The 17,203-nt window shown below is 51.5% G+C and overlaps 1 protein-coding gene across 1 annotated transcript in view; it reads right to left on the bottom strand.

Moving 5' to 3' along the window:
• Window positions 1–17,203, bottom strand: part of LOC140409300 (dedicator of cytokinesis protein 2-like) — a 1,572,852-nt gene that overhangs the window by 399,530 nt on the left and 1,156,119 nt on the right. Inside the window, exon 31 of the mRNA XM_072497681.1 lies at window positions 15,007–15,107. Within this exon, the coding sequence (XP_072353782.1) occupies window positions 15,007–15,107 (101 nt within the window). The remainder of the gene's footprint in view (window positions 1–15,006; window positions 15,108–17,203) is intronic.

Below are 17,203 nucleotides of genomic sequence, written 5' to 3'. Positions count from 1 at the left end.
TCGACATCAGGGACAACAGGAGAGCGTGGCACCGGTGCATCATCACGTAGCGAGCGCGGAAGCAGCCGAAGGGCCCGCCGATTATGCCGGCGAATGGAGCCATCAGGCATGCGAACCAGGAACGAGCGGGGAGCCATGCGGCAGAGAACCTCGGCAGTTGCCAACCAGCCACCCTCTGGTAGGTGTATGCGGACGTTGTCTCCAGGCGCCAGGACAGGAAGATCAGTTGCCCGAGTGTCATGTGCCACCTTCTGCTGAGCACGCTGCTGTCGCATCCTTTGCAGTACAGGAGCATGGTCGGGTTTAGGAACATGAATGGACGGCACAGTGGTCCTGAGGGCACGACCCATCAACAGCCGGGCTGGTGAGAGGCCTGTGGACAGTCGGGCCGAGCGATAGGCCAGCAGGGCTAAACAGAAGTCAGATCCGGCATCAGCAGCCTTGCAGAGGAGCCGCTTCACAATATGGACGCCCTTTTCCGCCTTGCCATTTGACTGGGGATGCAGAGGACTGGACGTCACGTGTGTGAAGCCATATGAAGCGGCAAAAGAAGACCATTCATGGCTCGCAAAACAGGGCCCATTGTCCGACATGACAGTAAGCGGAATGCCATGGCGAGCGAAGGTTTCTTTACATGCTCTGATTACAGCTGATGATGTCAAGTCGTGCAGGCGTATGACCTCCGGATAATTGGAAAAATAGTCAATTATGATGACGTAGTCCCTGCCGAGCGCATGAAAGAGGTCCACACCCACCTTTGCCCAGGGGGCAACTCATTGGGCTGAAGTGTCTCAGGGGGTTGCGCCGGCTGGAACCTTTGGCAGGTGGGGCAGTTGAGCACCATGTTGGCGATGTCGTTGCTGATGCCCGGCCAGTACACAGCTTCTCGGGCCCTCCGCCTGCACTTTACAACCCCGAGATGGCCTTCGTGCAATTGTTCGAGGACAAGCCTGTGCATGCTGTGTGGGATCACAATCCGGTCCAACTTTAGGAGGACACCGTCAATGAATGCCAAGTCGTCCCGGACATTGTAGAATTGTGGGCACTGCCCCTTGAGCCACCCTCCCGTCATGTGGCATATCACACGTTGTAGAAGGGGGTCAGCCGCAATCCCACGGCGAATGTGGGCCAGACTTGCATCAGTAGCTGGCAGATTGGCATATGTGAAGGCGACATGTGCGTCGACCTGACAGACGAACCCCCCCGATTCGGGTGGTGTGCTCACTGCTCTGGACAGGGCATCCGTGATGATGAGGTCCTTTCCCGGGGTGTAGACAAGTTGGAAGTCGTACCTCCGGAACTTGAGCAGAATGCGCTGGAGGCGAGGGGTCATCTCACTGAGGTCCTTTTGTTTGATGCCGACCAGGGGGCGATGGTCGGTCTCCACGTTGAACTGCGGAAGACCATACACGTATTCGTGGAATTTATCTATGCCGGTTAACAAACCCATGCACTCCTTCTCAATCTGCGCATAGCGCTGTTCTGTGGGGGTCATGGCCCGCGAGGCATAGGCGACCGGGGCCCATGATGCAGTGTCGTCCCGTTGCAGGAGTACCGCCCCAATGCCGGACTGGCTGGCATCAGTCGAGATCTTTGTATCTCGAGTAGTGTCGAAGAACGTCAATACCGGGGCGGTGGTGAGCTTGATCTTGAGCTCCTCCCATTCCTTCTGGTGTGCGGGCAGCCACTGGAACTCCGTAGTCTTCTTCACCAGGTGGCGAAGAGCTGTTGTGTGGGAGGCAAGGTTGGGAATAAACTTCCCCAGGAGGTTGACCATCCCGAGAAAGCATAGCACTGCCTTCTAGTGTGCCGGCTGCGTCATGGCTGCAATAGCTGTCACTTTGTCGGCATCCGGACGCACCCCTGACCGGGATATGAGGTCCCCCAGAAACTTTAGCTCAGTTTGGCCAAAAGAACACTTGGTTCGGTTGAGGCGCAGGTCGTGTTCTCGTATCCGAGCAAAGACGCGCTGGAGGCGACTGATGTGCTCCTGTGGTGTGGTGGACCAGATGATGACGTCGTCAACATAGACGCGCACCCCTTCGATGCCCTCCATCATCTGTTCCATGATTCGATGAAACACCCCGGATGCCGAGATGATGCCAAACGGCATCCTATTGTAGCAGTATCTGCCAAAGGGAGTGTTGAAAGTGCACAGCTTCCTGCTGGACTGATCCAGCTGAATCTGCCAAAAACCCTTTGAGGCATCAAGCTTGGTAAAAATTTTAGCCCGGGTCATTTCGCTCGTGATTTCTTCCAGTTTGGGTATGGGGTAGTGTTCCCTCATGATGTTATTGTTCAGGTCTTTCGGGTCGATGCAGATCCGGAGTTCGCCAGAGGGCTTTTTTATGCACACCATGGAGCTGACCCATGGCGCAGGCTCCGTGACCCGGGAAAGCACTCCTTGGTCCTGCAGATCCTGCAGCTGCTGCTCGAGGCGGTCCTTGAGTGGTGCTGGGACTCTACGAGGTGCGTGAATGACCGGGGTGGCGTCCGGTGTGAGCTGTATTCTGTAAGTGTAGGGCAGTGAGCCCATGCCCTCGAAAACCTGCTGGTTGTGGGTGAGGAGCGAGTGCAGCTGCGCCCTAAAGTCTGAATCCGGGAAATCGGACGTGCTTTCCGGCGACAGAGTGTGTACCCGCTGAACGAGGTGGAGGATCTTGCATGCCTGTGCTTCGAGGATCCAACTATCTCAAAAGACAGTGTGGCTGTGTATGAATTGTGTGCAACCTCGAGCTGGCAGGACCCCATGGCCGGGGTAACATTACCGTTATAATCGACCAACTGACAGTGGGATGGCCGAATCGGTGGTTTGACCTTCAAGGTGTGGAAGGCTGACCATGCAATGAGATTGGCGGAGGCACCAGTGTCTAAGCGGAATGTGATTGGTGATCGGTTGACCGTTAGGGTGGCACACCATTCATCGCCCGGATCAATGCTGTGCACTGGCATCGGCTGGTGGGTCCTACTTGGGGACATCCGATTTCTGTCTATTACCGCAACGCGGAAGACTTCCCGGTCGTCGGTATCGCCGGTCTGTACGTCGTCAGGGTATGACTCGGTGTATGGAAGCTGAATGGCCCGCACGTCCCTGCGAGGCTGGCGGAATTGCAGAGCGTTGGCAGGTTGAGCTGCTCGACAGCAGGCAGCGTAGTGGCCCATCTTGCTACAACGGAGGAATTGTCGAGTTTTGGCTGGACATTGCCGCTTTAAGTGTGCGGATCCACAGTTGCCGCACGTCGTGACGTCATGGCATTCGTTGATCCAGCTGAATCTGCCAAAAACCCTTTGAGGCATCAAGCTTGGTAAAAGTGCATGTGCAGTTCGGTCCTGCGCGTCACGTCCCTCTGCGTCGACGTCCCCACTTTTGGCGCATACAAGCGCGGGAGGCCTCGGAAAGTGCACAAAATGGCCGTTCGCATCCGGGCCGCGGGCCGGGAGGAACTCGATCGACTGGACCAGCTCGGCCTCGTAGGACCCCTGCTGTGCCGATTCGGCCGCCTGGAATTCGGAGTACCGGCTGGTCGCGTTTTCGTGGAGGACGCAGGTTTCAATGGCGATGGCTAGGGTGAGGCTCTTTATTTTGAGGAGCTGCTGGCGTAGGGTGTCCGAGGTGACCCCAAAAATTATCTGGTCCCGCATCATGGAATCGGAGGTGGCCTCACAGCCGCAGAACTGCGCGAGGATACGGAGGTGTGTCAAAAAGGATTGAAAAGGCTCATCCTTACCCTGCAGGCGCTGCTGGAAGAGGTACCTCTCGAAGCTCTCATTCACTTCACACTGAAGTGTTGCTCAAGTTTTAGAAGGACCATCTTGTACTTCGTCTTGTCCTCACCTTCCGCGAATGCCAGGGAGTTGTAGATGTGGATGGCGTGTTGCCCCGCCGTGGAGAGGAGAAGGGCGATCGTCCTGGTGTTCGGTGCATTCTCCCTGTCTGTGGCTTCTAGGAAGAGCTGGAAGCGCTGTTTAAACAGCTTCCAGTTGACGCCGAGATTTCCAACGATTTGGAGTGGCTGCGGCGGGCTGATGGTGTCCATGGAGCAGGATGGCGGATCTCTGAAGAGGCGCAGGTAGGTCTCACAGTTGCTGGCGACTTTCCAATCCTGGTATCATGTCGTGTTGGGTGTTCCGATACACAAACGAACCAACATGGTTGTAGATGGTACAACTCTGTTTTATTATTCTGTATAATAACAACTGTTAACTTCTGGCTGTGGTTCGTACTTCACCAGTTAACCTGTGGACCCAGCCCTAGCGCTATCTTGGAGAGGCACTCAGCACATAGTGTATGTCTGAGTGGCACGCTGTGAGCTCTGTGCTCTGAGCTATCTCCTGGTGGAATGAGCGGGAATTGTGGTGTTCCCTGTTTTATAGTGCGTGTGCTCTCGCTGGTGATTGGCTGTGATGTTGCGTGTGTGTTGATTGGTCCGTCTACCTGTCCATCAGTGTGTGTGTGTGTGATTGCACCATGATATGTTAATATGGATATCATGACAGGAGAGAGAGCGCCTGGCAGCAGCAAGGCGCAACAGTAGAAGTCCTTGACTTGGGAGTCACAGTGTTGAGGAGGCCCAGTGATGAATAGGGCAGAGTGAAGCCTCTGACGGTGGCTGGAGCACAGAGGAGTGGCAGGAGAAGGTCAGTTAACTGCAGAAGACCGAACATATTTCCTGGACATCAACACTGAGTTTGAGAGGTCACGGGAGGAAGAAGATCCCCTGCATGCCTGTGAGACAAGGCTTCCTGGGTCATATGATCATGGGAAATTAGCAGTAGGAGCTCCACCAATTGAGCTCTGCCACCCGGCTGATCAAAGATCTCTTAGAGATTAAATTCTTAGCAATCTACTGTGAATCTGGATCATCAGTCGTGAGGGATATAGCAGGAGCATTGAGCTCTAAAATAGCAGCCACGCCGATATCTGAACAACATCCCATAATGACTGGCATCTACTGGCCTACTCTGTTCATTACTGATGGAAGCTTCCTGCCCCTGACCAAGATGGAGTCTGATGTAGCCAAGACCAGGGGACGATTCTCCATAATGGAGCACAAGTGTCCAAGCCGTCGTGAACGCCGTCACGTTTCATGACGGCGCGAAACGGGCACGGGGACGACCGATTCTGTCCCCCACAGGGGGCCAGCATGGCGCTGGAGCGGTTCACGCCGCTCCAGCCTCCCTCCCCAGCGCCAAATGGGCGCCTCACCAACCCGCGCATGCGCAGTTGGGCCGCGCCAACCTGAGCATGCGCGGGGGACTTCTTCTGCGTGCCGGCCCCGGCTCAACACGGCGTCAGTGTTCAGGGGACGGCCTCGCCGGAACGTAGGCCCGGGGGGGGGGGGAAGAGGCCGGCCCGCTGATCGGTAGGCCCCGATCGCGGGCCAGACCCCATCGGAGGCCCCCCCCCCGGTGAAGGATCGCTTTTCCCCACTCCACAGCCCCCCCCCCCCCCCCCACTCCCCCCACCCCCCGGCCCTTCGCACAGAGTTCCCGCTGGCAGCGACCAGGAGTGAACAGCACCGGCGGGACTCTGTCGTATCCGCGCAGCCGCTCGGCCCATCCAGGCTGGAGAATTGGCGCCCCGCCGATTCCAGCGGCCCGTGGCCGGCGCCGCATGAAACGCTCCAGCGCAAATGGTGCCGATTCTCCGCAACTCGGATAATCGTGCGCCGGTGTCGGGGCGCCGTGGCGCGGTTGCGGCAATTCTCCGGCCCGGCGCGGGACTCGGAGAATCGCCCCCCAGAAGTGTGCATGTGGTGTGCAATGCCATTTTGGAACAAGGGGCGAGATTTTATGTTCCCTCGCTAGCTAGGTTGCAGGTGGGAGGGGTAAGTGAGGGGGGAGGGGGGCCATGGATGGCGGTGCTTCCATAAAATTCCCCAGGTAGCCTTCCCACTACACTCCTGTCCTGATCTGTCATTAAGAGGTGGGACAGGTAAGGGGTAGGCTGGCCTGCCCACACTTGCCACAACAGAGGTCCTTAAGTGAGCACCGAAGGTTCGTTTCCCACATATGGGAGGAGCAGCGGAAGGGGAAACACTGAATAATCACCTTATTCAGTCAGGCCTCAGTGGGGCAGTGAAAGGGGGAACCTTCTTCACTGGCCTGTCTTCCACATCAGACCCCCCCCCACACACACAAAACTAGGTCTGGTCTCTGTGAGCGCACCCTTAACTTTCCAAAGTCTTCGACATCAAGACCTCCACTTTTCTCTCCCCACCTCCCTGGGCCTCATCTCTTGCCAAGAGACCGCCAACATTTAGGACTCCAGAATAACAAAAAAACTCTGGGGACTGCTTTGGTTCCCCAGTCCCTGCCGCCATGCCGCTGGGACAACAGATCTGCTGGCCAATCACATTGGCCATCAGCTCTCTGAGGCTGGCTCTGATGTTCAGAAGGGAGGGTCAAAGCGCAGAAGAGTAATAGTAATAGGGGACTCTATAGTCAGGGGCACAGATAGGCGCTTCTGTGGACGTGAAAGAGACTCCAGGATGGTATGTTGCCTCCCTGGTGCCAGGGTCCAGGATGTCTCCGAACGGGTAGAGGGCATCCTGAAGGGGGAGGGCAAACAGGCAGAGGTCGTTGTACCTATTGGTACTAACGACATAGGCAGGAAGGGGAATGAGGTCCTGCAGCAGGAGTTCAGGGAGCTAGGCAGAAAGTTAAAAGACAGGACCTCGAGGGTTGTAATCTCGGGATTACTCCCTGTGCCACGTGCCAGTGAGGCTAGAAATAGGAAGATAGAGCAGCTAAACACGTGGCTAAACAGCTGGTGTAGGAGGGAGGGTTTCCATTATCTGGACCACTGGGAGCTCTTCCGGGGCAGGTGTGACCTGTATAAGAAGGACGGGTTGCATCTAAACCGGAGAGGCATAAATATCCTGGCCGCGAGGTTTGCTAGTGTCACACGGGAGGGTTTAAACTAGTATGGCAGGGGGGTGGGCACGGGAGCAATAGGTCAGAAGGTGAGAGCATTGAGGGAGAACTAGGGAATAGGGACAGTGGGGCTCTGAGGCAGAGCAGACAGGGAGAAGTTGCTGAACACAGCGGGTCTGGTGGCCTGAAGTGCATATGTTTTAATGCAAGGAGTATTACGGGTAAGGCAGATGAACTTAGAGCTTGGATTAGTACTTGGAACTATGATGTTGTTGCCATTACAGAGACCTGGTTGAGGGAAGGGCAGGATTGGCAGCTAAACGTTCCAGGATTTAGATGTTTCAGGCGGGATAGAGGGGGATGTAAAAGGGGAGGCGGAGTTGCGCTACTTGTTCGGGAGAATATCACAGCTGTACTGCGAGAGGACACCTCAGAGGGCAGTGAGGCTATATGGGTAGAGATCAGGAATAAGAAGGGTGCAGTCACAATGTTGGGGGTATACTACAGGCCTCCCAACAGCCAGCGGGAGATAGAGGAGCAGATAGGTAGACAGATTTTGGAAAAGAGTAAAAACAACAGGGTTGTGGTGATGGGAGATTTCAACTTCCCCAATATTGACTGGGACTCACTTAGTGCCAGGGGCTTAGACGGGGCGGAGTTTGTAAGGAGCATCCAGGAGGGCTTCTTAAAACAATATGTAGACAGTCCAACTAGGGAAGGGGCGGTACTGGACCTGGTATTGGGGAATGAGCCCGGCCAGGTGGTAGATGTTTCCGTAGGGGAGCATTTCGGTAACAGTGACCACAATTCAGTAAGTTTTAAAGTACTGGTGGACAAGGATAAGAGTGGTCCGAGGATGAATGTGCTAAATTGGGGGAAGGCTAATTATAACAATATTAGGTCGGAACTGAAGAACATAGATTGGGGGCGGATGTTTGAGGGCAAATCAACATCTGACATGTGGGAGGCTTTCAAGTGGCAGTTGAAAGGAATACAGGTTCCTGTGCATGTTCCTGTGAGGAAGAAGGATAAATACGGCAATTTTCGGGAACCTTGGATGACGAGTGATATTGTAGGCCTCGTCAAAAAGAAAAAGGAGGCATTTGTCAGGGCTAAAAGGCTGGGAACAGACGAAGCCTGCGTGGAATATAAGGAAAGTAGGAAGGAACTTAAGCAAGGAATCCGGAGGGCTAGAAGGGGTCACGAAAAGCCATTGGCAAATAGGGTTAAGGAAAATCCCAAGGCTTTTTACACGTACATAAAAAGCAAGAGGGTAGCCAGGGAAAGGGTTGGCCCACTGAAGGATAGGCAAGGGAATCTGTGTGTGGAGCCAGAGGAAATGGGCGAGGTACTAAATGAATACTTTGCATCAGTATTCACCAAAGAGAAGGAATTGGTAGATGTTGAGTCTGGAGAAGGGTGTGTAGATAGCCTGGGTCACATTGTGATCCAAAAACGCGAGGTGTTGGGTGTCTTAAAAAATATTAAGGTAGATAAGTCCCCAGGGCCTGATGGGATCTACCCCAGAATACTGAAGGAGGCTGGAGAGGAAATTGCTGAGGCCTTGACAGAAATCTTTGGATCCTCGCTGTCTTCAGGGGATGTCCCGGAGGACTGGAGAATAGCCAATGTTGTTCCTCTGTTTAAGAAGGGTAGCAAGGATAATCCCGGGAACTACAGGCCGGTGAGCCTTACTTCAGTGGTAGGGAAATTACTGGAGAGAATTCTTCGAGACATGATCTACTCCCATTTGGAAGCAAATGGACGTATTAGTGAGAGGCAGCACGGTTTTGTGAAGGGGAGGTCGTGTTTCACTAACTTGATAGAGTTTTTCGAGGAGGTCACTAAGATGATTGATGCAGGTAGGGCAGTGGATGTTGTCTATATGGACTTCAGTAAGGCCTTTGACAAGGTCCCTCATGGTAGACTAGTACAAAAGGTGAAGTCACATGGGATCAGGGGTGAACTGGCAAGGTGGATACAGAACTGGCTAGGCCATAGAAGGCAGAGAGTAGCAATGGAGGGATGCTTTTCTAATTGGAGGGCTGTGACCAGTGGTGTTCCACAGGGATCAGTGCTCTTTGTAGTATATATAAATGATTTGGAAGAAAATGTAACTGGTCTGATTAGTAAGTTTGCAGACGACACAAAAGTTGGTGGAATTGCGGATAGCGATGAGGACTGTCGGAGGATACAGCAGGATTTAGATTGTCTGGAGACTTGGGCGGAGAGATGGCAGATGGAGTTTAATCCGGACAAATGTGAGGTAATGCATTTTGGAAGGTCTAATGCAGGTAGGGAATATACAGTGAATGGTAGAACCCTCAAGAGTATTGAAAGTCAAAGAGATCTAGGAGTACAGGTCCACAGGTCATTGAAAGGGGCAACACAGGTGGAGAAGGTAGTCAAGAAGGCATACGGCATGCTTGCCTTCATTGGCCGGGGCATTGAGTATAAGAATTGGCAAGTCATGTTGCAGCTGTATAGAACCTTAGTTAGGCCACACTTGGAGTATAGTGTTCAATTCTGGTCGCCACACTACCAGAAGGATGTGGAGGCTTTAGAGAGGGTGCAGAAGAGATTTACCAAAATGTTGCCTGGTATGGAGGGCATTAGCTATGAGGAGCGGTTGAATAAACTCGGTTTGTTCTCACTGGAACGAAGGAGGTTGAGGGGAGACCTGATAGAGGTATACAAAATTATGAGGGGCATAGACAGAGTGGATAGTCAGAGGCTTTTCCCCAGGATAGAGGGGTCAATTACTAGGGGGCATAGCTTTAAGGTGAGAGGGGCAAGGTTTAGAGTAGATGTATGAGGCAAGTTTTTTACGCAGAGGGTAGTGGGTGCCTGGAACTCGCTACCGGAGAAGGTGGTGGAAGCAGGGACGATAGTGACATTTAAGGGGCATCTTGACAAATACATGAATAGGATGGGAATAGAAGGATATGGACCTAGGAAGTGTAGAAGATTGTAGTTTAGTCGGGAAGCATGGTCGGCACGGGCTTGGAGGGCCGAAGGGCCTGTTCCTGTGCTGTACATTTCTTTGTTCTTTGTTCTTTGGAACCGCCTCCTGAGTAAAGGACGGATGTTCCGCCTCTACCCAATGAACGTTCAGAGTGCTGAAAGGCTAAGGGGGAGCCAGTATCAGGAAATGCGTTTCCTGGTGACTCGTTGGCGACAGGGCGGGAAACCCCACCATCCGAAAAGTTCTACCCAAGGAAATCACCCATAGCACTGAAAGAAGATTGCTAAGCAAGCGAATGTCGCTGCACATAGCCTAAAGCACCAGATTGTATTAATACAGCACCCGAACATAGGAAAACATCCTAAGGTTCTTCACAGGATCATTATCAAACAAAAATATTCGACACCAAGCAGTGTAAGGCGATATTAGGACACACGATAAACATAAAGAGTATTGTAAACAAAAAAAAAGAGGCTGAGAGGTTTAAGTGTCGGAATTGTGGCTTGGAGCTTGGGGCCTGGAAGGCTGAAGGAAGAGCCGCCAATGGTGCGGGGGTGGGGGATTGAAATGTGGGGTTGGGCAAGCTGCCAGAATTGGAGGTGGGCACCAATCTCTTGGGCTGGAGTAGATTACGGAGATCTAAAGCTGCTAATCTCTGAATCGCTCGATTTGATAATACATTTCCGCATATTTCTGAACACCTGAACTAAACTCAAAAGGTAACAGCGTCCACTTTGCAATTTTACAAGAGAAAGGTTAATTCAATGACTCTTGCGGTGAACAGAGTGTTCATGCGACTCCTCTTTCCAATCCTTCCTGAACATATTAAATGGGTTTATTTCTTTAAAAGATCAGGAACAGAGGGGTAATGAGTTTCAGTATGACTCAGGCAGATTGGAATGATGGGTAAATCTCCTTGACAGAGGACATGCTGGTGAAACATATTGTGCTTTTGCTCAATAAACCTGGATTAAAATCCAATCCAGATGGAGATGGTCCCTTTGTTGTAGGATCTTAAAACAAAATGAGTTCTGTCAGTCCCAATCCAATTACGGCAAGCACAGGTCCATGGCGCAAAAAGTGCCCTCGCGTTAGCCATTAATTGACACTAACTCAAAAATCAATGAAACAGAATATGAACATTGGCAGCTTCCCACTGTGTATGCACTGGACATAATTTTGAATATGACGGTGATTGAAGTTCTATTGGGGAAAGATGGGTAAATTCTGCTTTGCTCATGAATTATGTTGCAACCGACCTTGGAGAACTTGATGCAAAGTGAAATTGCTCTTCAATTTCCCTACACGATTGCTGTCTCTAACTATGATCCGCATAAAGAGGCACGTTTCAAGAGTTCATGCTCATGAATGATAAAGCTTCGAATAAAATAGAACAGAATGTCTACAGTTCAGAAGGAGGCCATTCAGCCCACTGAGTCTGCATCGATTCTCTGAAAGAGCATCCTACCTAGGCCCACTCCCTATCCCCAGAGACCCACCTAACCTGTACAGCCCTGCACATTAAGGGGCAATTTTGTTTTTACAGATTCAGATTACTGAATTATTATTTTTTTTCCGATTAAGGGGCAATTTAGCGTGACCAATCAATCTAACCTGCACATAACCTGTGGGGGTGAAACCCACGCAAACATGGGGAGAATGTGCAAACACTACACGGATAGTGACCCGGGGCCGGAATTTGAACCCGGGTCCGCAGCGCCGTAGGCAGCAGTGCTAACCACTGTGCCACCATGCTGCCCGAAGGGGCAATTTTTTAATCATGGCCAATCCACCCAACCAGCACAACTTTGGTCTGCGGGAGGAAATCGGAGCACCCGGAGGAAACCCAGGCAGACACGGGGAGAAAGTGCAAACTCCACACAGATAGTTACCCAAGGCTGGATTTGAACCTGGGTGCTGTGAGGCAGCGATGCTAACCACTGTGCCACTGTGCCACCCTGTGAGATGAGATTTAAAACTGCGCTCCATGTAAGATGATAGCACTGCAAAGAGGTGAAGAGGTCATGCAAGCAATCCGGCCTCACTTCCATAGACAAAAGAGTAATGCAGCCACGGGTTGGAACAGCAGTGAAGGAAGTCACGCGGTCTATATTGGCTTTGTGAACGAGCTATCCAGTTCATCTCATTCCACTGCTCTTTTCCAGAGGCCCTGCAACATTTTCTCCTTCAAATATCTAACCAATTCCTCTTTTTGACGGTTATCACTGCATTTGTTTCCGCAGCATTCAAGGTGCAACCAGGTGATAATTATCATAGATTATCATAGAATCTACAGTGCAGAAGGAGGCCATTCGGCCCATCGAGTCCGCACCGACTCCCGGAAAGAGCACCCTACCCAAGCCCACACCTCCACCCCATCCCCATAACCCAGTAACCCCACCCAACATTAAGGGCAATTTTGGACACTAAGGGCAATTTATCATGGCCAATCCACCTAACCTGCACATCTTTGGACTGTGGGAGGAAACCGGAGCACCCGGAGGAAACACACGCACACACGAGGAGGATGTGCAGGCTCCGCACAGAAAGTGACCCAAGCCGGAATCGAACCTGGGACCCTGGAGCTGTGAAGCAATTGTGCTATTCACAATGCTACCGTGCTGCCCACTAACTCATCCACAATGCTACCGTGCTAACTAGTTGGATAATTACTTTTCCTCATCTCATCTCAGCATTTTCTTTGCAAATCTCTGTCCCATGGGGTAGATTTTAGTGCCCCTCCCCCGTCCCCTCCGTAGGTGGGTCGACAGGCGGTGGGGGTTGGGAGAGTGGGGAGGGTCCTGTAAAATTCTGTGGGCGACCTTCCCATTGCCTACTCACTCTACCCTCTAACCTCGCTGAGATTTAACAAGTGGGTTCTCGGGCAGGGAGGGGGAAATACCTGTGACTCCACCAAATGTTGCCCGAAGTTGCCAATCCTTCTGCCATTGGAAAGAGCATCGCTTTCTTTATTTTATCCAATCATTTCATGATTTTGAACACCTTTCTGAATTATCCCTTAACCTTCCATGCTATAAGGAGAACAGTCACAATTTACCTAGCCCCCGCCCCCCAACAGAACTCTCCCATCACTGATAGTGTAGCGAGAAATTCTCCACTACATCCTCTCTGAGGCTTTCAAATCCTTCCTAAAGTGTGGTTAACTGGCTCTTAGCCAGGGCTTTACAATGGTTGGGCAAAACATCCCAGCTTTTGACCTATTCCTCTCCATATAAAGTCATGTGACACTTTAATAGCTTTATCACTTGTCCTGCCGCCTTCACAGATTTCTGTGAATGCACCCCAAATAAAAACAGTGTTGGAAAGAACACAGCAGGTCTGGCAGCAGAGTTAATGGGCGTGCTTTAACGGAAACATTTTGAAGCGCCATTTCGGGCACGATTGGCTGGGTAGTTCTCGACGGGCGCGTTGACGAGATTGCGGCCCATATCCAACGGCACTTAGTGTCGGAAAGAGCCCCCCCCCCCCCCCCCCCCACCCCACTAATCACTGGCTGACGCCTCACACCCTCCCCACATCCAACCTTAGTGCTTCTTCCTCAGCACACCCTGGCAACCAAAAGCACAACCCCTCCACCTCCAGTTGCAGTGCCCACACATGCCACCCCCCGACCCATCAAGCATGCAGCTCACAATGCCCACTCTTTGCCCCCTGGAGAAGATAGACCAAAATAAGTGGCAAAGGGCCAAGACGGGAAGCAGAGTACCACGATCCATGTCCTCAGCCCTTAAGAGGAACGGGCCCTGGAGGTTGCGGGGTTGACTGAGGAGAGAGCAGTCATCGACAGCGAGGTTTGCCTGTGCCGCAAGGGTGAGGATCCATTGCCCCTTCACTGCCCGTTCATGACTTGTTCATGTCAGACAAAATTGGGGCAATCCACCTAACCTGCACATCTTTGGACTGTGGGAGGAAACCGGAGCACCCGGAGGAAACCCACGCAGACATGGGGAGAAAGTACAAACTCCACACAGACAGCTACCCTAGGCCGGAATTGAACCCAGCTCCCTGGTGCTGTCAGTGAGAGGGAAGGATCATTTTCATAGAATTATCATAGATTATCATAGAATTTACAGTGCAGAAGGAGGCCATTTGGTCCATCGAGTCTGCACCGTCTCTGGGAAAGAGCACCCTACCCAAGGTCAACACCTCCACCCTATCCCCATAACCCAGTAACCCCACCCAACACTAAGGGCAATTTTAGACACTAAGGGCAATTTATCATGGCCAATCCACCTAACCTGCACATCTTTGGACTGTGGGAGGAAACCGGAGCACGCGGAGGAAACCCATGCTCACACGGGGAGGATATGCAGACTCCGCACAAACAGTGATCCAAGCCGTAATCGAACCTGGGTCCCTGGAGCTGTGAAGCAATTGTGCTATCCACAATGCTACCGTGCTGCCCTTCAGAACAAATTAATCTACACTCCATCATTCTACCGTAATCCATGTATCTATCCAATAGCCGCTTGAAGGTCTCTAATGTTTCCGACTCAACTACTTCCACAGGCAGTGCATTCCATGCCCCCACTACTCTCTGGGTACATTGCCCTCTCTGCTTCCCTCTCTGTTGGGGAGGTGTAAATTTTATTCATTATTCATTTTTTCCGGATGTGTGCTTCACTGGCTAGTCCAGCATTTGTTGCCCATCCCTAATTGCCCTTGAGAAGGTGGTGGTAAGCTGTTTTCTTGACTCGCTGCAGTCCATGTGGTGTAGAAAAACCCACAGTGCTGTTAGGGAGGGAGTACCAGGATTTTGACCCAGCGACAGTGAAGGAATGGCAATATATTTCCAAGTCATGATGGTGAGTGACTTGAAGGGAAATGCAGATACAGGGAGAATGTGAAAGCTCCCTGCAGTTTATTTAAAGAAAGTTATGAATAGTTTCAAGTAATATTACTTTTCACATTTCTATCATTTTGCCCAACAGGAGGAATCTTGGAACAAGCAGCGACAATTTGACCCCCAAATCCATTCCTTTCGAAGACCACGCAGGATATTCATTGCTATTCAGCCCCCAGTGTATTCAGATTCAGCTCTCTGTGGAGAGGTTTTGCTCAGGCTCCACCCACCCACAAAGGTAAATGAAATCCAGCTGAATCTTTGCATACTGACAACGTAAAGTTACAAGGAAGCTACTCACTTGCATATGATAGCCGCACGCTTGGCATTGGAAAAATTCTCGAGCTGCAAAGATTCCTGGGTCAGGAAGGCCACTGTGAGGTGAAAATAATTGTTCCACAGCTGCGTTGAGGTGAAAACAGAAACACAAGAGTGAAATGTTACAATTTGCAGGTGCTGGGATTATCAGCGAGCGACAGTACCCCGATATTTGGACCATATGTGCCCGCGCTTCGTTGCAGTCCTTCTACACACAATGGCCTCCCAATTGGTGACCTACCATGTTTGCCGTCCAGCACTGGATGGTGGACAGGACACTCATGCAGGAGGCCCAATGGGAGGACCCACAGCAAAGTCCAGTCAGCAGCTCCACAGGGAAAGGTGAGCATTGTTAAGGAAGAGGTTGGCCAAGGGGGATGCCTGAAAAGAGAGATACTCAAGAAAAGTTCCCTATTCAGGCACAAATAAAATAGAGCCAGAGCCATTAGTGCGCTTAGTGTAGTGGGGCAACCCTGCTACCATCACATCCTTTTTAAAAAAACTTATTTTTATTCTTTCATGAGAAATGGACATCACTGGCAAGGCCAGCATTTGTTTGTCATCCCTTTTTCTCAAAATTTAGAGTACCCAATTCATCTTTTCCAATTAAGGGGCAATTTAGCGTGTTCAATCCACCTACCCTGCACATATTTGGGTTGTGGGGGCGAAACCCACGCAAACACGGGGAGAATATGCAAACTCCACACGGACAGTGACCCAGAGCCGGGATCGAACCTGGGACCTCGGCGCCGTGAGACTGCAGTGCTAACCACTGAGCCACCGTGCTGCCCTAGGTGTTTGTCATCCCTAATGCTCTTGAGCTGAGTGACTTGCTCGGCCATTTTAGAGAGTAGTTAACAGTTAACCACATTACTGTGGGTCTGGAGTCACATGCACGTCAGACTGGGTAAGGACAGCAGATTTCCTTCCCTGAAGGAAATCAATGACTCAGATGGGGTTTTGTAACAACAGTAATCACATGACCCGACTGCTGAGATTAGCTTTACATTCCAGATTTTATATTAATTTATTTATTAAGCTGAGTGAACCCCTGTACTCAGAACGTTAGCCTGGCCCGCTGGTTTACTAGTCCAGTGCCATTCTGTCACCTGATACTACCTTTTTATTCAACCTATGTTAACCCTCTGACCCGCTGCTCAGATTTAGCCTCCGAATCCTTGCCAGGCTCCTAACGCAGCAGCGAGCCCAGGCGACACCAAGAAATATCCACTGCTGCGAAGAAATTGCCTCACGTGGGTCCATAATGGCCTTGATTGTCCCTCTCCAGGAAGCAAACTACCTATTCCAGTGGCAGCCCACCTCTGGAAAACGAATTCAGAGGTCCGACAGCAGCCCAGAGCGGACTTGACAGGGTCTTCCGCTGCTTTTCAGCCCCCAGCCACTCTAAGCCCATCTTCGCGTTGCAGAGGAAATTCACAACCCCTCCCCCTTCGCAGAATCTGAATTTACTCTCAGCTTCTACTTAACATACTGCCCGTGCAAGGAAAGTCCTTCACACCACATCCATGCAGGACCACTGACAGACATCTCGTACTGAATTTCAAGAATCAGAAATTTAAGGCAGGAGCGAAGGTTGAGGAAATTTGTGAAAACTAAGGAAACTTTGAAGAGAACGAGGGTGGGATTTTCCAGCCCTTCCTACCAGCGGGATCTTCCGGACCCATCAAAGGCAAACCCCTGCGGTTGGTTCCTTGTCGGCAGAACGGAAGAGCCACTCAAATGGCCACATACATCGGTGGGACTGGAAGGTGCCACTGGCGGCCTATGTCGAGCTGCCTCTGCCGCCAGAAAACATGGCAAGAGAGGGTCAGAAAATCCCACTGCTATTCGAAGAGCAGTATGGCAGCACAGTGGTTAGCACTGTTGCTTCACAGTGCCAGGGACCTGGGTTCGATTCCCAGCTTGGGTCACTGTCTGTGCGGAGTCTGCATGGGTTTCTGCCGGGTGCTCCGGTTTCCTCTCATAAGTCCTGAAAGACGTGCTTGTTAGGTGAATTGGACATTCTGAATTCTCTCTCAGTGTATCCAAACATGCGCCGGAATGTGGCGACTCGGGGCTTTTCACAGTAACCTCATTGCAGTGTTAACGTAAGTCTACTTGTGACACGAATAAAGATTGTTATTATTAAGCTCTCAAAATCATGGACAAGACATGAAAGA

This window comes from Scyliorhinus torazame, chromosome 3 (assembly GCF_047496885.1).
Source record: "Scyliorhinus torazame isolate Kashiwa2021f chromosome 3, sScyTor2.1, whole genome shotgun sequence".
Taxonomy (NCBI): domain Eukaryota; kingdom Metazoa; phylum Chordata; class Chondrichthyes; order Carcharhiniformes; family Scyliorhinidae; genus Scyliorhinus; species Scyliorhinus torazame.
The sequence above is the reverse complement of the archived record's forward strand: the minus strand, read 5'-3'. Positions and strand labels throughout refer to the sequence as shown.